At 43.0% G+C, this 24,919-nt stretch overlaps 1 protein-coding gene across 9 annotated transcripts in view; it reads right to left on the minus strand.

Annotated features, from left to right (window-relative positions):
- ESRRG (estrogen related receptor gamma) overlaps positions 1-24,919 on the minus strand; it is a 389,483-nt gene that overhangs the window by 364,176 nt on the left and 388 nt on the right. Inside the window, exon 2 of one of the 9 annotated variants that reach the window (XM_075147088.1) lies at positions 650-1,004. The exons of 6 other annotated variants lie outside the window; for them this stretch is intronic. Coding sequence is in view for 2 of the 3 variants with exons in the window: in XM_075147091.1 (XP_075003192.1) it covers positions 15,579-15,676 (98 nt within the window). In the remaining variant the exon portion in view is untranslated. Of the gene's footprint in view, positions 1-649; positions 1,005-15,578; positions 24,414-24,919 lie in introns of those variants that run through there. 2 more of the 9 variants (XM_075147091.1, XM_075147083.1) reach the window with 2 other exon arrangements.

The raw sequence follows: 24,919 nt of genomic DNA on the forward strand, positions 1-24,919 counted from the left end.
GCCCAAAACTGAACACAGTATTCGAGGTGCGGCCTCACCAGTGCCGAGTACAGGGGCACGATCACCTCCCTGCTCCTGCTGGCCACACTATTTCTGATACAGGCCAGGATGCTGTTGGCCTTCTTGGCCACCTGAGCACACTGACGGCTCATGTTCAGCCGGCTGTCAACCAGTACCCCCAGGTCCCTTGCCAGAGCAATACATGAAATGCAGCCTATCAACCTAATTCTAACAGCCTTCCCCATGTTTGAGCATCAGGAGCAACCACATGGAAAAGCATACAAAAGATCCTCAAAAGGCAGCAGGAGCAGGAGAAAGGGAGGAGCGTTCCTCGTGTCTCTCAGGTTTCTTTTGGTCCTTCTCCGTAAAGTGGCAATGCTCTTTCCTGCATTTCCTGAAGGCCAAATTGCCACTTGGCTTCTGACCACCACTGATCTACAGGCTGATTTCAGCAAGCCACCCCAGTTCACAATTTCCTTGTAAAACCTTTTTTAAAAAATTAAAAAAGTCTGCTCGTGAGTGCCATGGTGAAGGTTTTAAGATGACCACAATGACGGATCTACCTTTGCATCACCTTTGTTCCTATGTACCGGGGGAAACCCCGATCTTCACTCAAGCATTAGAACAAGCAGGACAACATCAGTATTACCTTGAAGGCCAAGGCGAAGGTGAAGTACGGGCTATGGAGAGCAGGGGAGAGTGCAGGACAAAGCTGAGGAGAGCCGGTGTGGTGAGGAGTGCTGCTGTCAGCGGGTAGAGAGCAGGCTCTCAAGCCCAAACCGCGTAGCAGGTGCTCCAGAAGGCAGGTAACGAACAGTCTGAGTGCGTGTGGGACACAAACTGCAAATTTCGGCTTGAACGCTTCAGGCCATTAGCAGGTGCTTCAGGCAGTCATCCAAATCAAAGTAAGAAAGTGGAAAGAGCCAAATGCTGGTTAAAGAGGTTTGCAAACGTGAAAATCCCAGCACGGGCAGATAAAATGTTTCCCTGGTTGTGGGAGCAGGCTAGTAAGAAAAAAAAGAAACAAACAAAAAGCATACGCAATTTTTGTAAAAAAGGCTGCGTTGGGCATTTTACCATCGTGTACTTAAGCCCCGAGATGCAAATGCTGGCTGGGATGCTGAGATGAGCAGTTATATGTCCTCAGGTGGTTAGAGACAAGACAGAAAAGAGCCAGCATTTGGGGAAAATAGAGGGTCCATTTGATAACGCTTCACTTGAGCGTAAGAGGGTTTCCCCTGTGGGTATTGTCCCAAAGAAAGCTCCCGGCAAGTTTAGACTGGTTCATTACTTGTCACATCCAGAAGGTGAGTCAGTTAATGATTACACTGACTCCCTTTTGACTTCAGTTTCACGTGTTTTCAAGCCGAGAACTGCGCTCTCATCGACTCAAATACCACTCGCAACAAACAGAAATATGAAGGGTATCTGCTTTTCAGTTGCTCACAGCACATCTGTAGTTATTTGTCAGGATTTCACTGGCGGTTTGCAAACCGTATTTTTGGTAGCTAACACACAGCCCTTACAACCCGTGTTGTGGGGGGTGTCCCTTTTCTATATAAAAGTACAGGTCAGAGACTGGCACTTGCTTTATTAGGATTAGTCTCCAAAGGGCCCAATATTGGGGCCCTGAAGGTTTCCTTATAAAAGCTGAACATCACCTTCCTCAATGGTTAATTCCCTGACGTCTCCCCAGCCTGGAGCAACACTGCTTGGTTTAAGTTACCTTACACAAACATAACAAATAGGACTGGCTACTCCAAACAGTTGTTGATGCAGATTCACTATATCGGCCAATGATAGTATATTTAAATCAGATGGTCACTTGAACTGCACTTGGTAAAGTTCTCCTCGCTGAGGGTTGCATCCTTTGCCAGGGGCTAGCAGGCTTGACAGAAGGAGAGAAACAAATTCCTTTCATCAGAGTAACATGAGTCAATATGTGGAAAGATACTTCCATCTGCTCTGTGTTTCTGGTGACATGACATTACCGTATAATTTGGTATACATTTCTAACAGAATAGATAAAACAAGATGGCTCGGCAAGTATCATTTATGTCTCACATCTATGGGAAGTTCTCTCAAGCCATTTTCAACGTACAGCTCTATATGAGCAGCTAAGCCTCACAACGGAAATGCTGGAGGGGAAAACATGTTGCTGTTTATTTCAAAAAGTTATGGCACAGACAGACATCTATGGTGCACTTCTAAAAAGAAACACATTCTGTTTCTCAGAGTGCTCTCCGAAGAGGCACATTTGGTCAGCTACAGAAATCACCAAAGGAACCTGCTGTGTCCAGCAGCTCGCGGACGCACACAACTTACGAGATGTAACCCATCAGTAGAGTGGCCTGCGCTGTTTCTGCATTAATTTTGTGTCCCTGTATGTTACCAGAGCCCTGGGACTTTCATGGTCTGTGGGCAGCAAATCGGCTGAGCCAAAAGGGAAGGTTCCACCTGACTAGGCCAGTAGGAGCTATATTAAGCTTGTCTCAGCTGGAGGTCATTCTGCATATTTTGAAGGCTGCTTTCTTGGGAGTTGGTCAAGCAATCAGTGTCCAGAAATTAAGAACCTGATTTTTGTAACACCCATAATACACAGAATGCTTCTGAAGTCTAGGCCCTACATATGTAAAGGTTTTAGTTTCTAAAATGTTTGATCAAAGCCATTTCTTTTCAGGGCCAAGTAGGCTCTTGGGTTTGTTAAGCAGTTGCTTCATGTCTCATTCGTAGTAGGCTGCTGGTAGCCCAGCAGCCAAGAATTCGTTTTCACAATTCCAAAACATTTTTTGATACTTCCTGACCAAATGGCTTTGCAGTGGAAATTGGTTTCTGCCACCATCTGTTGTTACATAGTTCAGAAGTGCTAGCATTTTCCTTCAAGAGGGAAGAAGTTGGGGAGGACACATGGCCAATCCCAATGGAATAGATATTCTTTTCCTTACTGCCACTTTACGGGGAAGGCTTGGCCTATTTCTCAGCAGCTGTGAAATTGTCATCAGCAGGATTCTTTACAAAGCTTGGTGGCATATGGAATATATTGCTCACTTCGTAGTACTGTAAAACCAACCTTGCTGCATAACTGAGCTAGGCAAAGAAAGCAGGTGCTTGATAAAAAAAAATCCATCGTGCATCAAGCCTCTACAGACTTTGTATCTAGACAAGGATATTTTAGAGACAATTATGTTTTCGGATTAACTAAATAATATTTTGGAGAAGTTCCTAGGCTTCAGAGGTGAGCTAGTCCCTTAAAAACGAGCAGGTGACATCCTGTTTGTGTCACAGGATAACAACATATTCTGCCATTCACAAAGGCAACATTCACATTCCACACCGAAGGGAAGTGTCATCCCCCCTCTGTGAGACATTAAAACTGCAAGGGTCCAGCCTCCATTTCTGATGCGATAGGAGACTATTTATTTAACATCAGTTTTAGGTCATCTCTTTTTGTCTCAGCCTGGCCTTATTTTTACAGCTGTGGACTAGCCAAGATAAGTAAATTAAACAAAATAATAATAATAAAAAACCTCCATGGCATTCTGGTGACCATACACACTGAATTACAAATACAGGGCTAGAATTGCAGGAGTTCAAGTTCTCACCACAGAAGACGCCCAAAGAGCAACAAGAGAGAAATAAGCTTGTTGAATTTGCTTGACTCTCAAGCGCAAAGTAGTCAACAGCATTTTCATACCCTGCCAGGAAAAAATCTAACTCTAAGAGAAGCTGTCAGAAAAGGGATTATAAAGAGATGCAGTTAATGTCCCCACTGCTATATATTCCACAGTGAATGTCCACTCAGCTATCCACACGCATACACACACTTACGTATTCACGGTCATCTGTGTTCTGCTGTATCTAGGAGAACGGCCACAGCAGGTGAAGCCAAAGGGCCACTTGTGCTTACAGGCTTGTTTGGGACAGTGGCAAACGGCAGATGCTTGGTGAAGGTCATGGGGCAGGCGTATAGTGACAATTCCCCAGACTACTCTTCCCAACATCCATCTATTTGCGGCTCAGAGACTTCTTTTAACACAATACATACAGTTTTTCCAGATTAGCAATGCTCTTTTAGAAATCTTCACTTGCAGTTATGGATGGTTTTTTAGAGCAAGGTTCTCCAGCTACATTGCACGTTTCTTGTACTAAGTGAGCTATTACATACCAATACGGAGAAATCCAGCCTGCTGCCCTCATCCCAGAGGAAAGGGCAAAACAAGTATTTGGGCAGCACGTGCTGCCTGAACAGCTATACAGGTCTACTGTGCATAGCCCAGTAGAGAAGAGGGGTCTGCTGCAGCCATTACATTGCACAGCAGGAAAGATCCTTCTGTGATGGTGGCAGTTTGGAAGTCCTGCCCTAGAGGTTATGTTTTTAAGTGGCACGTATACTAATAAAACTATAAATACAGATCTGTCAGCGATGGGGCTCTGAAGTTACCCATTAGTCTCCTGTCACTGTTTAGAGAGGACAGAGTGGCCTTTTAGTAGAATAGGATAGGGAGCACGTTGCAGGACACCAAAGAAGTACCAGCTACATGGACAATCATGGGACAGCGCGTACCTGTCATCTCCCCACAGTAACGCACCGAGAGGGCCAGTGCTCTTCCAGAGGCATCCAAAAACCTAGTTGTTGTTCACGGTTCAATATGTTTGCTATTTATGCACCTGCTTATTGCACCAGTAGCTGCTGTAAGCTTTACCACCCAATAACATGTGATCAAGCCAGAAAAAAAGAGGCTGAAGGAAAGAGCCAGCGTTCAAGAACAAAAGGCTCTCGTAGCAGTTTCACACACTATTCACGTAACACACAAACCAGAAAATAATACGGACTAAAGCCTACTGTCTAACTAAGCAAGCTTAAATAACACTTAGCTCTTTTATAATGCTTTTCATCCAGAAATCTCAAAATATTTTACTAAGGTGTGCAGACTGGGGAAGAGCCAGAATGCAACCCACCCCCTGACTCCCAGGCATTTGCGCTTTCCATTAGACTACATCACTACGTCCAGGTATGAGCACACGTCTCTCATAATTGACATGGAAAGATGCATACGTGCATCAAAGGAATAGCTTTTCCTTAATTTTCTATACACTGATTGCTTTTAATACCTCGTTTCAAACACACTGTGTTCAAAAATAATAGTTCACAATGCACCTATGCTACTCTAGCTACTACTACGTGTATAAGTTATACTTCATGTAAGATGCAATCCTCCTTTCAGTTACAGTAGGAAAGCAGACAATAATCGAACTATAAATGCCTCTTCCCAAAACTTTTATTCTATTCCATGTATAAAGGAAAAAAATAGGTTTAACAATCATCAAGACAAAATAAAAATTACTATGACAGAGGAAACAAAGAGAAGACCATGAAGAGTTTGCTAGAAATAGGGAAAAGTCAATACTTTCCTCCAAAAGAGACAAGCTTGCAGAAGTTACCACAGAAATAGGGTTTCATAACAAAATTCAAATAGCCAACACGAAACAAATAAAAATTTTGAAAGCTCAAAGTGTTAATTTCAGCGTGACCTGTCAAAATCAGTATGGAGAGCAAAGTGAGTCAATAAAACACATCGATGTTCACCTGCATGCTCAAATCAGAAAACTACTCTGTCAACAAACAAGTTTTGATCCTTGCTATAAAAGTGGGAATCCACAGTAACACCTCAAAAATAGTGGATAAATTCCAGATTCACACCTATGAAACCACATTTCCGACTTTTAAGTCTTTGTTGAACAAATGATATTTAGCACACATCAATGCCTATGGGCTTCTGAACAAGGGAGGTAGCTAATATAAACTGTGTATGAAAAAGAACGCATGTCAAAGCTATTTTTTTTTTTTAAGGTTTGCAATGAAAATAGTATTGTTCAGAACAAAAAGGAAAAAACCTACCAAAATTATATCTCCATTCTCTCCAGTTAGAACTGCTGGCTAATGAGTGAGTTTGCGTAAACTCAGTTCACAGGAGACATAAATAGCATCTTTTTAAGCTAATGATTTTCACCACAGGCCATCTAAAACAGGCATTAAGGGTGGCCCTAAAACAGACTCCCTCTGTGTTCACCTAAGTTCATTTATTTTTGTTTTGCTCCATTTTAATGTATGTACACATCCTGTGTTTTCAGCTTGCCTTCTTTTCAGCCGCTCCCATTCTCCGCACTCCCAATGTCAGCCAGACTCCAGGGACAGGAATTTAAAATGACCACGTTTAAAAACCGTACCTCCCTGCGTAACAGACTTCACAGAAGCAGAAAGACTAAAAAGCTGAAAAGTTCCCCACGGTCTTTGCCTGTTCAAGTCCACAGCTTGCCAACGGCAGGCCACGTTTTAGTGTCAAAGAACAGGGCACCGGCTTGCGTTTCTGTGCGACCGGGAGTGCTGGGGTAATCCTGCCTCTTTACATTTCAGATCACACTGTTTGTGGAGAAAGTCAACAACACTGCGATGCTCACAAACACCCTGTAGTATTACGCGGAGGAGGCAAGGTGCTGCTGAGAAATAGTGCTGACGCCAGAATTCGGTTTATTCAGTAAGAGTGATAAAAAGCTTATTTTTGGTTGGCTCGGGCAGTATTTGATTAAAATAGGACTAAATTCTCATCACACTTGCTTAAAAATCATTTTACGCCCATCCCATCAGGCTGCATCATTCCCCATCTTACAATATTTTCCACCATTGAAAAGAAAGGGGTAAGTTTCTGTTCATCAAATGAGCAAAGAGGCAGGGAAAGTCCTTGAAAAGAGTAATGCGAGGAAGTGGAAGGAAGGATTCGGTCAACTGGCAACCAAACAGAAGCCTTCTGCTATTTCCCACTGAGAAGTAACAGTATCTGGGCTACAGATATGTTTGTCAAACATATCTATAGCAGGGATAATTAAGTTAGTGCAGCAAACTAGCTGCATGCTTTGAAGTGTTCATGCAGTTGCTATACTAACCTTTCTTTCACCTGGTAGGTTAAGCTCACCATCTCCTCACACATACTGGCAGACTCGTGACCTATACTCTGTCCTCATTATCACATCGTTTCTGATAGCTGAACATCTTGGAAATTATATTCAAAGGTTTTGTTATAAATAACAGAGACTAACAGAAGCCTAAATACAAACTTCTGTCACAGAGGAATAACTGCCCGGAATTTCTTATGGCTCCTTTCTGTCAAGGAGTTCAAATACTTTACAACCAACCAAATATTCCTAAAAGGTAGGTATTGCTATTTTTCCTCTTTTGAGGTGTCTTATGATTAGCATCCAAAATCTTCATCCTCAGTTTCCTGTAACTGGAAAAACTGAGGGGAAAAAAAAAACATTCTTGCCCTGCTTTGCAAAAAGCCCCACAGACATTTCAATTTCTATGCTGGTATCACTCAAAATAACAGGGTCAAAATATAAAATAGAAAGCTTTAAAACCCCCATCTTCGGCAGTATTTTTTTATTCCGTAATACTACTAGCAGCAATACCTTTCCTGTAAAGATCAAACCTAACATGATGGTGAGGATTCTGCTGAAGTCTGTACTGGAGTTTCTGTCACCGGCGAGAAGAGCACCGCAGGAGTATACAGAATCTACAATGATATCGAGACTGATTCCCACTGATCTCAGCGAAGCCAAGACTTTATTCTGTACGTTTTTCCATATAGCTGGAGAATGATTTCATATGCAAAGATCCTCACTTACCTACATCCTCCTATAAATCAGAGTTCTCCACTGCCTGTTTTTCACCCAAATCGATAGCAGCCTAGTGCCAGTCTCACCTTTTCTACATTAGGTTTCTATGGCAAAGAAATATTATTACCTTTACTTACATCAGTGTATTTCTAACTGGGGTAGAACCCTGCACACACAAGACGGTTTTCAGACAGTGACTTGTAGCCCAATGGACTGGATCGGCATATGCACTCCTGAATTTCACTCCACACAGGAGTAACCGGCATTTATTTCTGAGCAAGGGACACAATTATGGTAAAGGCAGCATATGCCCTTGTGCCTCCTCCATTATACGATTTCCACTTATTTTGTCAGAGACACCCTGCGTTTTGGGTGTTTATGGATCTGAGAAATCCTAGTTCAGACATGAGCACCGTTGACAGGGCAAGACACTGCTCTAACTGTCCTTGTAGCGTCTGTCCTGTGGGAACATACGGGCCTTCATTTTCCAGCAATGTCAGCCAGACACGTACATTTTAACTCATTCACTCAGCAAAAAAGAAAAAACACCCTCTTGCTGCATTTGGTTGTTGTACCTTTGCCTTTATTTCCAAGTTAATCCTTAGTTACGGTTATTGTCCCCAGTATTTCATTTCGCAGGACGTTATCTGGCTGGCTGAAGTCATATCTCCATTTTATACGAAGGCAAAAAAAATCTCACCTGTAGTCCTTTACCTGTACCCATAAAACAACCCATAAAAGTGTCTTAAAAGAGTCAAGCAGCAGACTTACCTCCGGTACCTCAGCTGCTTTCAGAAAGACAAACCAAATAAGCAGGACGAGGCTCAGAAGCTTGCCCTGAAAATAAGACCTTTTGCTTTTACGACAGCTCTAAGCCCACCTCAGAAGCGGCACGTTACCAGCACTGACGTGAAGCCCGCAGCCTGACAAGTAGCCGGGGTCCCCAGTGCACGGAGCTGCTGTCGGTATTGGGAAGCGACGGTGAGCAAGGGAGACCAAACTTCCTCCTACGTGCAAACTCAAGATTCAATTTTCTGCAAGGTTACCCCCAATAATTAAAAGGTCCTGTAATTTATCCTTAAAAGCTAGTCACAATGGGATCCATCAGAATCGATCTGTTATCTTTTACCTCCGCATGTACCGTGCATGTGCATATCGTATGTAATATGGTTTACCAGATGAACGCTGGCAATATTTTCCACTAATTGCGAGAGTTACTAAACTGAACCTTAACTAAAATTAAGTTGACTATTAAAAGCTCAATGAGTAACCCAGCAAACGGAAGCGCTGTATATAGGATTTAGCAAGCATGCAAGTGATCTGGCAACCACCAAGGCACAATATTTGCTGAACTTCCTATACCTAAAATTGGTTCCATACAATAGTCATACGTTCATTATGAATGATGATTTAACACTCACAGTACCAGCTCCCTCCTGCAACTGGCCAGCGATGGGTTTCTTTATATCACCTTACTGTGCTATACCTAATTTGTGCTCGGTTTTATCACTCTGTATAACATGTTAGTGTCTTCATGGAAGTCCAGGAGCAGATCTTCTGCAGTAAAAGAGGTAAAACAGCAAGACAGGAACACTCACAAGACTGCCCCTAACAAATTTTGCGAAACTGTTTGTCCTTAAAATGCCATGGTGAGATTATGTGACAAATAATTCAAAAGTACAAATGAAATTATGAAAGATGTGCTTAGGAGCCAGTGCTTGTATGTATTAAAATACCAAAGTAAATGTGTAATAATTCAAGCATTCTGTTCTGAAAACATGAAGTTAGTGGATTGAAAGTTACAGGTTAATTTATAACATATATTTTCCATTAAAATAACAGATCTCCCTGTATCAGTTTTAAAAATACATGAATAATATTCTTAGCTATTAAGATGTCGTTATCATACAGTCTTACAAATTTTACCTACCTCAATATAAACACAACTAGATTTTGTAAGGAACACACATAGCACTTGTTATTACATGTTAAATTTATTCACTATATATAGGCTTTTTATGATTGCAGTTTCTAAATTTTCAAAGAGTATATCTTTTTTTGTGCTTGTATAGTTTCTAGGCTATACCTCTATAAAAATACGTTTTACGTTCTGTATTGTTTTCAGGATTGTACATATGTATATAAATCAAAAGCAGCAATAAATAATACTAAGGTTGCATGCAGCCTAGCTATCTTTGACAAATTAGAAAACCAGGAATTCCCCGAGAAAAAGTTTTCTCTTTCAGGAGAGAAAAAAAAAAAAAGGAAAAAGAAAAATGCTTTTATTTGTTAGTGTGGAGAAAAGGTACAGGCAAATGCCTCTACAACTTTTGCATAAAAAGAGGGAATGATTCAGGAGAAATTCTAACAGATTTCCTAAATACTGCCCCCATTAAAAAAATCCAATATTTTAAAAAATGGAAGGTCAAAGTGAACGTATGCAGAGTTATGTGAAAGAGTTAAAGTTATTGATGAAAGACTATTTGCTTATAAGGATGCATCTATTTGAAATAGGATAGCATTTGGGACTACTCGAACAAAAGTCTACAGAAAACTGATAAATCAAGGAACTGAGCGGGATTTAAACAAACAACAGACATGGCTGAGAACACACGAAATGTCACGAGTACAGCTGAGAAATAAGTGATGGCACAGGACCACTTACTCAGCTACTAACAAGACATTATTTGCTTTGGCCTCCGCAGAGCGAAACAGCTATCAATCCAGCCACAGCTCCAGAAATTCTTGAGACCGAAGCCCTAAAACCTGATTATTATTTCTGGGTGCGCACATGGAACACCCCAGTAAGTCTGGCTTTCAAAAACCAAAACATCCGCCATATCTCACAGAGTCAGGTGAAACCCTAAGTGACCTCTTGCAGAAAAGAGTTCTTCCCCCTCAAAATTGCTGTCACAAAACACCAGTGCCTGGATTCTCCAAGAAAACCTCTAGAAGCAATAATAATTTCGCAACCCAGTACCCAACTTTCGGTGCTCTGCCCGTGCGATGGAGCCCTCAGCCCTGTTAGTTACCCCCGTGTCTTGTGCACTGCCAGCAAATTCACGAGCGGCCATCGCCGAGCAGAGAACAGTCCAATACTGCCAGTAGGAGACGATGAAGGCCACACGCCTCTGAAGTCCCACTTCTTCTCTAGGACCTACGTGTTTAAGCACTGACACTGAAATTTCTTAGTTTTGATATCTTTTTCAAGGTTCCCAGGCTGCTCCTGAAAGAAACCTACTGGAGGGTCCTTACCTTCAAGGACACGGCTGGAGAAAGTGAGATACATCACACACAGAAAGCCACCACTTTGCAAGAGGCGCTCGTGCTTTCTGAAGTCTGTTGGGAGGTGGGGGGAAAGATGGGAGCAGAGAGGCTCAACCTTGTCAGGATGGAAGTGCTTGAGAACATCCAAAGCAGATCTTTGGCCACCTGGGAAAGCTGGATATTGAAAACGTAGGCACTCACACAGGTTAGGCAACTTCTAAGGTTAGGTGGCAGTTCAGTGGGGATATTGAGGATCTCAGTTTGGGCTTTCAATGCCTAAATCCCACTTAAGTCCCACTTAAGGCATCTAATCCTTTTGTGGATCTGGGCTTAAAGCCTTGCCAGGAAGGAGAGAGTCTATGCATGCAAAAGCTGATGGTCAGTGACAGTCTGGTTCTGTTAAAACTAAAATACACGAAGAACGACCTTATTTTGTACAAAGGAATAATGCAGAATAATCAAAGACGCGTTCTAGTCAGGGAAAGTTAATGGAAAGTTAATACAGCTGATACAGATCACAGTCCTGTCTTTAGACACCACGACAATTTTGCTGACCTGGAGAACATTATAACCCATAAATCATGGGTCTTCAATAGCCCATGGGAAGAAGTACATTTGGAAATGTTCAAAAGACAAAATGACTACAGGAGTCCTCAAAAAAACTTCACTTACCCACACCAGCTAAGAGGTAAAACTAGAAAGAAGCAGAAATTTATAAAACACTGTAATGCTTACATAAAGTAAATAATTCAAAGAACAATATTCTGTCATTCAGTGACCAACTAGTTTGCCATGCTCCATGAAATTCAGTAGTTTCAGTCCAGTTCCTGATAGCCAGGAGTCCACCTGACCAGAGCTACCGATTTATTTCTCACTTACCTGCAGTGCTGTTGGCTGTCTCAACCATAAAGTGTGAGTAGATGTGGATACCAGTCTACCCTATATTCCCTACACCTGGTACCTCCATATCAAGACTGCTTTTTTTTTTTTTTTTTGAAAAAGGTGCCTGTACTTACACCACTTGAATTTAGTTGACAGGACTGCCAATATGGTATTTTCATGTAGAAAAAATATCTAATTGACAAACGTGGTGTTTGCATAAAAGTAGTAGATTAGAATTACAACCATAAAATACAACTTTTTGTTATTCTTCTATATTGCTGTGTTTACAAGGGAGATATCATTAATTCTTACTAATTATTTTAATGGTAAATATTTCTGCCAGTCCCCAAGTATGCTCTGCAACATTTGCCTGACTGCACACACTGAGATTTCTCTGTGGATAAAACACTGAGGTCTCCATTTTGGGGATTCAAATACATCCTCACAGAGCTCTGCTTCAAATGAGAATTCTAGTCTCCTGCAGCTGCCCATCAACCAGCACCTGAACTTTATAAACTGGGAGAGCAACAAGGGGATTTGCCTCCTGGTTCTTCCTATCTACAGATGGGCAAAGAGTTCTGGCAGCTCACCCACTAACTCCTGCAAGTTTTGCATTACAAAATCAGTATTTGATGCAAAATACAGGAGAGTAGGCAAGCACGTATGTCACAGATCGTAAAGATGCTGAAGATACTTTGAGCAAAGTCAAACTGCCCGTTGTGCCATGCCAGTGAAGTCCACAGGACCACGGTGCACTCCTTCCTTCCTGAACACTGCATCAATCTCTCCAGATTGGAAACTCGGTTTCTTCTGCCGGGCACAATGATTCAAACGTCCCCCACCTGGTTTTCAAGGGGTGTAGGAGTTGCAATGCTTCGTAATGAGCTCATGGTAAGGAGGCCAGTGCGGTTTCCCCAATTTACTTGGATATTGGTCTCGAGTCTCACTGTGCTTTCACCTGCATTTTACTTTCAGTTCTGGATTCGTCCCAGGATACATATGCAAAGTCAAGGTGGTATCTTTTCTGTCCAGCCACCTCCTCCCTTTTGGTAAAGTGTTATATACTTATAGGTCTGATTTACAGGAGTACCCCAATACACTTTTAACACTGACACAGACAAGCAACAGAAAATATTTTGCAATTTGGCTTTTTTTCCCCCCACAAATATTCCTGTTTAAGTGCTTTCCTTTTACTTCTCAAAAGTATTTCTTTTCAGTAGAAGTCAATCTATTTTTGCCTGCCGTTAATCTATGTATAAGCTGAATCTTACCTTCCTGACTCACACAAGCAATCGCCCCCTCCGTCTGGTAAGGCAGCTCAGAAGAATAGGGAAAGCAGGATTTGTCCTGTATCTACCTATGCATTTTAGTTGCAACCTGTGCTTGACAGAGACTGGTCAGCTGTAACAGATTGATGAGAAATTGTTTGAAATACTTCTGGCTGAAAAATATATAAATCATAATTACTGATAAAACAACATAGATGTATGTGACATCTATGAAATACAGAAAGAACCTAGAAATATAGAAATAACCAAAGTTCCAGTCTAGAACTCTTATGATCTAAGTTTTCCGAATAATATAAATGTTACGACAAGTAAATACACAAAACAGTAAGTCAGTATACTGCAAGGTGACCGTGCTGTCTACAGAAGAGTAAGGGTTAATTTTTTTTGAGAGGTTTAGGGGGCCATGAAAGTTGTGAATTTAGATTCAGACTGATTTGAACTGTTATATTAAATAACGCGCAAAGTTATTTTTGTTGGCATTTCTTACTGACTGCTATTCCCATTCCAGGTTCCTCCTTACAAACCACAGGCACAGCAGGGAAGTAGCACCCAGGAACAAATTAAGGGAGAAGCATTAGTGGAATGCAGCAGGAGAGACCCATTTACGCTGAGAAAGTGCTTAAGCAGGGACATTTGTGCCTGCGTCTACGTGTACGTAGAGAGGTTTGGTGAGCGCATGCCCAGGGAGGAGGATTTGGTTATGGTTAGAATTTGTGAGTGACAGCCATGTGACAGCTGGGAGTCAGCAAAGATTCTGTAGGGATGGAAATTCCTGAGATAGGACACACGACTGCTCATGCGATCTGCATGTGCCTATCATCACGCCGTATTATAATAGCTGACACTATAGTTTACCAGTTCTCCAAAAGAGAGGCTATAAATTAGGAAGAGGATTTGAGGAATGGTGGATGAGAAATGGAAGTCATAACATTTAAAAATGAAGGGATAAATATAACTTGTTTTCATGTTATCGAAACAAGCAAACAAAAGTCTCCAACCAAACCACACGACAGTACTAAAACTTGCATTTCCATGATTTCTCTTTAGTGACAGGTTATTATTTCTTTAGAATATAATTAATTTTTTTTCTTACTAACTTACCCAGAAAGGCCTCAAACACTTACAAATACCAAATTTAAGTACCTGAATAATCCCACTGATTAGAGTTATTCCTACATATTCAGGATCAGGGCCTAAGTCACAACATGCAATTAAGCAGAGGCATTTCCACAGAACTGCTTCATTTTCCCTTCTGGGAGTCTTACGCAAACGTGAAGCCAGTGGAGATGTGCAATTTAAATCAAACCTGAAAAACTGAAATACTTTCCCTTTAACACGGAATTCAAGCCGATACAGTATCACATGACCTTTACCGTAATTTCTATTAAAATCATTTCATGTCTGGTTGCTTCTGCTATCCTGGCTCATTTGTATTGTTTACAACAAGTCATTGCTCTCGACAGTTAGTGGTGGCTGAATCCATGGTTACCAGTTTTTACATTCACTGGTTAAATGGAATGCAGCTCTTCGGTGGGGTTTCATGGAGAAAGCTCTTAAGAAACCACAATCCAGCTATCAATCAGGCTAACCTGGGAGAAATTAATCTGATAAACAGAAGTATCGTTGCGTATGAAAAATTTATTGAAAGGGAGCTCAAGGCTTTTATTAGTTGCAGTCGCAAAAGTGGACACGTTCGGATCGGACTTAGTGCACAGAAGACTTAGGTTATGTGGTCTATGTCTGACATTCATCCATGTTGTGCCTTCTCTGGCGCTTACTGCTAATAAAACTATACTGTTTAAGGCTTTAAAAAAAAAAAAAAATCTCAAACACTTATTTTACCAGAAATGTGCTTGGAATATAAATAGTGCTTAAATACAGGTTTAACCAGACTGCAGTCCCGGCAAAGTAACTTAAGCAGACACAGACAAGATAGCAAAACACAAAATAGACAGCCTTGAGTAGAATTCAATTAAGACAAAAACCACCCCAAACAGTGCAACATTGTTAACGACTAAATTAAGCCTGCAAACGAATATATTTTATTGCTACCTAAGAACAATACGCACTAATTCCCTTTGCCCTGTTATTTATAGTTTGGCGTAGGGTGGGGTTGCCAAAATCAAAAAGCAAAGCAAAAACTTACTTGCAAGATGGACCCCCAAATCCTTTAAAATGCCTAAAAACATAAGAAAAGTTCTCTATAGTTTGATGGCTACAGCAATTGTCCCACAAGCTACACGAGAGCAACAAATAGTTAAATCAAACATATTACTACTAGCTCATCTACTGCAAAGTCACTGTATCAGAAGCCCGAATTGATTTGTTTCCTGAGAACAAATTGAAAATGAATGTAACATAACATCCGAAAAAAAAAAAAAATCCCTCCTGCCCTGCTAATCGGATATCGTATAATGGTTGATTGCAGCTTTGCACCATGCTATTGTTGCCTATATCATACATACTTACAGGTTCTGGGTTCTTCCAAGAGTTTGGTGCAGTTTCAAGGACAAATGTCTTAAGGAAGTCTTTCTACTGTGCAGCAGTGATCCTAGCTCTGATCTCATTACATGAGCAAAGTGCTACAGCTGACAATATAAAGGAAACTTCCTGCGTGAAGAAGGAATCTTGGAAAGTCTCAGGGTTAAAAAGGCTGCTTAAATGTGCTGCTTGATTTGCTCCCTAGTTGTGTATACACAGTAGCAGCTGATCTCTGTTTGCAGCCCTGCAGAAAGAAACCTTTGCTGAAAACCAATGGCATCACATTTCAGTGGAGCTACTGCCAGGCTCTGGAGAGCAAAGCAACCTTTGACAACTTCACCCCGTTCGAATCACCGGTGTTTGCTGCATGTCCTGCAGGACTTTTGAAACTGCGTATTTACTGTATTATTTTTATTCATGCTCTGAAATCCTGCATCCTAGGCAGTCGCGATACAAGCAGAAGTCTCCCTGGCTGTAATAGGAGGTTTTGACTGTGTCACAACTGTGAACTGCAGAATTCGCCACAATACATTTTGCTTTGTCTTGATTGTGGCATTTGCAGATGAGAAGCTGTTAGCGGCGTTCAAAAGCATTTTCTGCCTTAGAATTGCTAAATTAAGTGCAATAGGCATCCTGTTTATCCTAAATTCATCCCGAGCCTGCCTTGCATCAGTCACACACTTCTCAGTGCTTTTTTTTCTGATACAGAGTACAAGTCAAAAGATTTTGGGAGTGGGAGGGGGCTGGTTCTTTCATTTAATATCTTATCTAGAGCCTTTTAGCATGGTCCCCGTTGGACTAAAACCGTGGAGCACAACATCCCAAATTCGGCAAAGTTTGGTATTCTAACCAAAGTCCCACTGTGACTCCAAATATCTGTTAGTGCCCCCTTAGCTCCTGCCTCGGCCCTCCAGAACCAACCAGGGATGGGCAGAACCTCCATCGGCTTCTGCGGTTCTCACTGCTGTCCAAGTAAACTAATAAGACCAGAAAAGCAACATTTAAAAATAATACATCTGCTAGCACTATTTCAACTCTTAAACTGGGAAGCAATACTCCAGACACGTCCACATTTGATGTTAAAGAATTATCAATAATTAATTCGGATTTAGTTGTTTCACCATTTAGCCCAGGGTGATTCTCCAAAGAGTAACCGGGACCATACATTCCCCCGGCACACACTCAGAGCGTGACCGTAGAGCTTGCATGCTGCTTCCCAAACGGGACCTACTGTTCTCTCCAGGATAATCAGCAAACCTCAGAAACAAAATTTAGAAGAGTCCCTTTTAAAAGTGCACCATTGCAGAGTGTGGTTAGGAGGAGTTAAGGGTTTTTTTCTGGGCATTTGTAAGACAGTTTATTCACCACCCTCTTTTCCCCTTGGGCGCTATGACTATTCTAGCTACTAGTATATTGCGTGTTATTTCTTTAATATTTTGAACTTTATTCCGAAGGGCAGAAACCAAAACTGACAGTACATCAAGACAGCATGCTCTATGATTCAAACAGCAAAATAATTGAGATCCTGGGCATACACAACATCCGAGCGCGCGTACGCACGTTGCACACGTGCGCGCACGCTCACTCACGAGCACCAACAAGTATAACGGTTTGCGGCCCAATTTTCAGAGATACTCATAGTTCATGTCCTCACATCCCTTCGATTAAAAAAAGTAAGAACGAGCAAAATTTGATTAGTAAAACATTAAAAATATTTTTTTATAAAAGGTAGGCACTGTTTATATCAGGGTAACCGTACTGATTCAGCATGCACTTCCACCCAAATTTGCCTCTCTCCTTCGGGAGAAGGATCCTGTCCACCCCTGGACCGTGTCACACCAGAGAAATGAAAGCGTGTGGTGGCACCAGCAGGACTAATCTTGCTCTTCTCCCTGAAGAGACAGTGCAAGGCAGGGAATCAAAATCCTGGCTACGAGGCCGGGCTCGCTGACCGGCTGCGTCACCTCCGACACCTCACCTCACCTTTCCGTGCCTAAACCGGCACCATCATGTTTAACGCGTGTTGCAAAAGCACGGTTTCTGTGCCTCTGTTGCTCAAGCTGCGAGACAGGGACTGCATGTCGGAGAAAGGTAAAGGACTAAAACCTGAGGTGGTGCGTCCGGCTCCCAGCTGTGCCGTAAGGAGGACCGTGACCTTGGGCCGCCCGCTCCCTGTGCTCCAGCGCCCAGCCTGCTGCCCAGGCTCCGCACGCCACGCTCAACCCCGGTCCACCTCATCTCTTCTGACTGTAATACGGCAGGAGAGGGTTTTTTTTCTGTTAGAAATTCAGCACAGAGTAAAACAAGCTGTTTTTGTCAGGTGGAACTCAAGACACTAATTTAAGACAAGTGAAAAAAAAATCCCTGTGGAAGCAGGAATTTCAGTGAATGAAGTTTCCTCCTCGAGAGCCTCTAAATACCCAAGTGTCTGCGCAGGAAGGCTGAGACTCCCGAAGGCAGCGTGAGAGCAGCAATCCGACCGTATTCAGCAGTCCCACGCCACCGACCGGCACTTGTCAAGGCTGGCGGACGCCCACTCCGGGTTAGACTCCACTTCTCCTCACCTCTCCTCTATAATTGTGTCCCATCTGCCACAGCTGGGTCAATACGGATCCAGGGACACAGCTCCTTCAACTCCCTTCTTTTGTAAAAGCATACATGGATCCCGACCACGGGACACACAGGAATTGCCAAATCTTTCTCCTCCCCATCTTCCCAGCTATACCTCAACCTGTGACACTCTGTCTTCCCTTTTCTCTCCTTTCTGATTTTCTCATTGAATTTTGTTTTCACAGAGAGGTATACGGCAAGGAGCATAGTCACAATTCAAAGTCTATTTTCCAGCCTTCAGAGGATAGAGTAAAGTAGCCTGGCTACTAAGGAGAGGCCACAAAAAATGTTCGGAGAAGATGGGGTGCCAGAGCTAGGCGAGAAATGAAGAAGGGGAAGCCAACCCCGAGCTCACGCCATGTCAGAAGCTGTATGTCTCCATCCCGCCTCCACCCGTCCCCAGTGGAAAGGGTGGCCCTTGGAAACCAACCCCACTGCCTGCTCTGCTGAAGTCTAAACTAGTACTGGTGCCCAAAATGGGCCATGCCCTGCCTTCCTGACGTCCATCAGTTGTAACAATTTAGAAAGCTTCTTGTTTAATTCATGCAGGTCTTAAAATTCAAAGACATCATCAAGAGGAAGTCATTTAAGGCTAATACTACAAACAAGTAAACCAGAGCAAATCCTCAGTTTTAGCATCAGTCTCGGGATATTTGTTGTATATTTTAAAATCCTGTTTCCGGGAGTCAAGTAATAAGAGACCAGCTTTCTCTTTTAAAAAGAGATTTCTGGCTATTGTAATAAAAGAGGAATGACTGAAAGCAACCGCAATAAAACAGAAGTCCAGCAGAAGCACGGTGACACTTTTAAAAGTCACCCCTTTTAGCTAGTCTCAAAATTTTCAATAAGCCGTATCGGTTTTAATTATCAATCTCTGAACCCAATAGGAGTACACAGAGTAATGAGAGCTACACCTGAAAGCACCTGGAAGGCCAGACTCCAAGAAACACATCCCACCTGCTTTATTCAGTCACCTAGGATTTTGCTTAAGTCCGAAACTCTGTTCATCTAGACCTGTCTGACCTCTGCACAGATCCTGAATGTGTCTTATCCCCAGTCTATCCATATACATATTAACTGTGACTACTGGATTTTCTTTTTAGCGTTTTAATGCATTTGGATCCTCGTCAATGTATGGAACACCTTCTCCATCCTCACACACCGAGTGGCTACGCTCTCCTCATTGGAATTCCTCCATAAAAGTCACTTCTCCCTTTTCATCTATTAAGACTTTAAACCAAAACTAATACAATCATCAAGAAATTTGTATGCCTAAGCTAGGTGTTGTATCCATTAGCAGCTCTGCACTACCTGATTGTTCAGGATTCTCTTTCCTCTTGTATTTACTATGCTCACATTTTGTGCTATGTGTACAATTAAAATTGTTTGGGTTTTCATACTGTTCTTGTCGTTTATTTGCTCTCTAAAGTATCCAGCATACTTTGAAACCAATATAGGTGATAGTACAGATGTAAATATTGCCATGGAGGCATCACAATAAATTTGACATTTGGAATAATTCATTCAAGGTGTCTAGATCCAATTTGAATTCTTTCCCAATTTTAACCGAGGCTTCATAACCAGATGAACTTAAACCAAGGTGTACGACTTCATGCTACACTGGTAATCCACCCTAACTAGGAAATAAATTTTCAGTGATTAAGTTGAATTGTTCGTACAAAACGCCAGCTTCAGCTTTTCACCCATACAAAATAGCTTGGAAAATATATACTGCATGTGTTTATTATAGCTACAGTTGCTATGAACATCTATAACTCTCCAACAATTTCTTTGATTTATGTTCAAAAACATACAGGGCATGAAATGATGCCTGCAACCTTACATTTCCCTCAAGAACATTGTGGGGAGAAGATATATTCCAAAACATCATGTTAGATTCCTTGTTATGTCTCCTTTTTAAAATAAATGTATGATAATCAATTACACATGCTTCAAAGCAACTGCCACTAGATTCCCCAACAGAAAAGCTGTTTGAGAAAAGTTCCATTTTCTTTCCCCTAATGGTTGAGTTATAATAAGAGATCTTGCTCAGATATTAAAGGAAAAAAAATTGTATTATAAAGGATAGGCCCTGCTCAGCTTGTATATGCATGCGCAGGTTTGTGCTTGCCTAGACTTGACTTAGAACAAGGTTTTCAGAGAAGTAACATCTCCGGTGATCAACATGCTAACAAAAGCGTGTGTGTGTGAAGTTCTTGCACCTAATCTCCTTGTCATATATGCTTGTAGTAATCCAAGTGATGTCAAGAGAATGACACAGATGATAAGTTAATGTATCAGGCTCGACTTTCCTTTCAACCTCAATATGCAAAACATTCATTTAAGAAGTCCACCCAGCTGTAGCTTCCACTAGAAACAGAAACCTGCAGATGTTTATAGGAATATCAATTAAGCTGAATGGGAGCTCTGCCATTAACGCTGGTGCATGTGAGATTGGACTTTGCAGATCTGCCTTAACTCCACGCAGAGGCTGAAGTGCATGTTTTCTCCAGGGTACCGAGGCCGATGGGTTATATGCCATTAACAGGTGAGCATAATATGGATGATATCTCCACAACCTCACGGCTCTGGCACAGGGACAAGGGCAGCATTCCTGGGCAGCATCCCTGGGCAGCACCCTTGCCCACGGTGGGGAGACCAGAGCAGCTGGGAACGCGGTGCAGCGCATGGCACCCGGCATAGAAAAGGTCGGGATCTTTTGTCTCCTCTGCACCAGGTAGTTTGTACTGCCTTAAGCCCAAACAGGGAGCTCCCGCTCCTGCCTCCTGGGCTTTTAATGCCTTGGGTTACACCGCAAACTAGACAGCTGGCAAGCAATATAGAAAACTGGACTGGATGGGACCAGCCCCTCGAAGGAGGACTGACACCTACTGGCACTGAGTTTCAAGCAAATACCGAATAAGCTGAATCTGAGACTTGTTTCAAATAAAACATAGCGCTGTTCATCCCTGCAAGTGTGCAAAATTTGTGTGCCAAATCTGGAAACAGAAAAAAATTCACTCATGCCATCCTTTTTTTTTTCCTGCCTTCCTTTGAATCAAACCCTCAAAGAACGAAAATTCACAGGAGAGAAAATACTGGCTTGCACCCTCTTTGGACTGCAGCGCTATTTTATTCGTTACTAATGAAGCCTTGGAGGAGGAGGGGAGATTACTAGACCTGCGTGCCTATTGCCCATGCAGCCCCAGCTAGATAGCATCAACAGTTGTTCTCCTATTTTCACAGCGGGAAATAAGCAGGTACTAGCTGTATAGGAATAATCAGGAGGAATCTGGGTCAAAATCAAAGCAAGACTGCTCTGTCCATTTGAGGAAACTCACATGCAAACACAATACCCATGTAAAAACAAAGAACTTATTTGTAACGGTTAGCTCTCTCAAGATGGCTAAACAAGCGTGCAAACGTTGGCCCACCTTGAGTAAAAGACACTATTCCTTTTGTGTGACTTTTGAAAAGGCGTTCAAAATCAATATAAAATTGCAATATTAGGAAATTTTATAATCATTATTTCAAAAAGGCAGACTTGAAAGGGTCTCTTGTTCACGGGCAAATCTTCAGTTAGTTTTTCTAGTACCGGTGGTTCAATCGAAAGATTCGCCAACTGCCCCCTGGAGAAAACTGAAGATCTGCATTTAAATGGAGATACAGTATTTCCAAATGCACGGTACCTTCAAGGCAGATACCGTCAAGGTTTCTTAGTGAGTGGATCTCAAATTGTATTAGGTACATTTCAGTGCTGTAACTATCCCCATTTCGTAGGACTGGGGCTATTTCCATACCATTTTTCTGCGTGCATGCTTTGTAATATTTGGCCTGATAAGTCAAAATTAAAACCCCATCCACAACAAAGCCCTCATATACCAACAACAAGGAATTACAACCTTATGTATATGATATGGACGATGAAGACTATATTAGATAGCTTGACTAGAAATCTTAAATAATTGAAAACTCTGATGACTTAATAGAGTAGTAAGCTTGGTTTACAATGCAGCCAATTTAGAGCCATAAAAACACTGTGTAAAATTTTTATCTTGCGGTTGACCATTACGTATCCTATTTATTATTCCAAAGTATTTCAACAGCATTTTTCTTCATCAGTGTGGCTGCTGGCATTTAGCACCCACTCGCTAAATGCACGTGATTTTCCTGGAACAGCTTTAGGAAAAGAAAACAAAAAATTAGCAGATCACTACAAAACTGTTCCTTGTTACAATACGCATCTTTTCACATTCTGACTTGAACCGACTTCACGTGCTTATGTTCGAAACTGCCGAGACTTAAATATAATAAATCAAAGCCATACACGTGAAGTTAAAAAGACTAGTGTAACTACTGATCCTGACACATCAGAGAACCAAAAAAAAAAATCAAACCTCATGAATACTTTGTTGCTAATGTACACGAGTTCAAAGAGCAGCATTCCTCTTAGGAAAACATCTTAATTTTCATATCAGAAAATCATCCTAACCTTCCAGAAAAGTTTTTGCGAGTACATAAGGAAGGCAGAGAGAAGGTTTAGAGCACAAAAGACACTTGTGACGGGTTTCAGACACGCAGGCATTAGTCCAGGCAGCCTCTCGCTGAAATTCAGGTTGCAATTGAAATGTCCCTGTAAACAAGGTTACTGCGAACGGCACAAGATATCCTTCTCAGCAACACCTTCACCAGGAGCCCTTCAGCTGTCTACTTAGTTTGTTATACCTTATCTCGCAGCCCTGACATCCTAATGCTGATTCAAATTCAGGATTCAAAATGAAAGCTGAAATATCTCTAAGATCACTTAATATTGAAATGCCGTTGCAGTAATAAGTGGTGCCAGGCTTGAGATAGGGATATAGTACTCTAGTGGTAACCTTTTAATTTCTGACAAAATACTGCGGAATAACTGTGATACTGCACACACAGTTAATGCAATCGATTTGTTTTCCTTATTTTGATAATGAGCACACTGAATGTCATGTTTACCTTCTCCTGCCCCTGGCACATTTTAAACTGTAAAGTCCTCTAAAAGGAGACCTGCCGGGTACCCATACAGACACGAAACCCCTCACACCACAGACACCCCCCCTCCCCAGCAGGCAGAACCACGGCTACCTTGATGCTCTCGGGACAAGGAAGATCATAACCACATGAGTCGCTTCGTCATTCTAAGTCTTTGGCTATTTTCAGTGGAAATGCAACGCACGCACCATGTATGATCTAATGTAGGTTATATTGTAAACTACTCCCATTCTGAAAGCGACGGTAGGTATGCTACACCAGAACATTTCGTCCTCTGAAATAAAACAGGGAAATAACACCAAAATCTATCAATCAGGCAAGTTTTACACTTTGTATTTGAGACAGGGTGGCTAATAAATGCTTAAAACTTTGGTTGTTTTATACAAAGGGCATTTGGATTTCCCTCCCAGCCACAAATAAGGATAGGTTGAAGTGGGGGGGGGGGGTGTCATCTGTTTTTCTGTTGGGTTATGTTTGCTGTTAGTCTCCTTAATAGTATGAAAAGACAGGACTGGGGGGGGGGGATATTGGGGGGGGGGAATTAAAGGAGAGAAACCCAAGCTGCTCAGCGCCTGCCTTCCCACACTACCATTCACCTTCATTTTCCTCTCCTTTATATTCTACTCATTTTTACTTGCCTCCCCCATTATTTAGTCATCTCCTAAACGCAGTCCTCTCTTCTGTGGTATCACGAGAAACATATTAACTAGACCAAGTACTCGGAGCGCTTCCCCTGCAGCACTTCGAAATACACCTCCAGACCACTCGCTCCTTCGCAGCATCAATGCCCCGGGGAAAATAAAAAATCCCCCAAAAAAAGAAAAAAGAATTTCCTCGCAGCCGGGTCACATTCAGACCCCCACATGCACCCACTTCTCTAAACCCCTCAAGCCCGGCGCCGGGAGGGCGAAGTATCAGGAGGCGCAAGCAGCTCGCTGACTTTCCACACTTTCCCTCCCGACGTGGGGTGCGAGCGGCCCCGCTGCCTTTGTGTGTGCGCGTCCCTCGGCGCCCGCTCGCCTGGCCGCGGGTCCTGACACGACGGCACGAGCAGAGCAAAGTGCGTCCCGCGTGGCAGGGCCACGCCGCCGCCCCAGCCGGCCGGGGACAGCGATACAGAAGAACCCAGCAGCAGCAGCGGCCGCCGGGCCCCCCCCGCCCGGCGCGCAGGGCTCCCACCGGGCCTGCTCGGCTCCCGCGAACCGCTCGCAGAAGTGTTTCAGGAAGGAGAGGGCGGCGGGGGAGGGACGGGGGGCGAGGACGGGCCCCCCCGCCGGCCTCTCCCCACCGGGGCGGGCGGGCCCCGCCGCCGCCCGGGCCGCGCCGCAGCCGGGACACTTCGGGGCTGCCGAAAGGGCACCCCGGGGGAGGCAGGGCGACACAGGCAGCCGTCACGACAATCACACGCGCCCCGGCACCGGCTTGGAGAGTCCGATCCCCTTTCCCCGCTCGCAACCGCCAGAGCCACCCCGGGACCCCGGCCCCAAACTCTTGCTGGCTAAAGCCCCGTCACTTCGCCGGCACTCCTGACCCCGGGCAAGGGGGGGGGGGCACACACAAAACCTGCTGGGGTAGGATCTGTCAGCAGAAATAAAATCATTCTCCCTTCCCCCCCCACCCCCCCCGGGGCCGATAATTTTAAATAATTGTCCGAGAGAGGAGAACCTCTGAACCCCGGGTGGCCGGTGCTGTTG

The sequence above is a fragment of the Calonectris borealis genome, chromosome 3 (genome assembly GCF_964195595.1).
Source record: "Calonectris borealis chromosome 3, bCalBor7.hap1.2, whole genome shotgun sequence".
Taxonomy (NCBI): domain Eukaryota; kingdom Metazoa; phylum Chordata; class Aves; order Procellariiformes; family Procellariidae; genus Calonectris; species Calonectris borealis.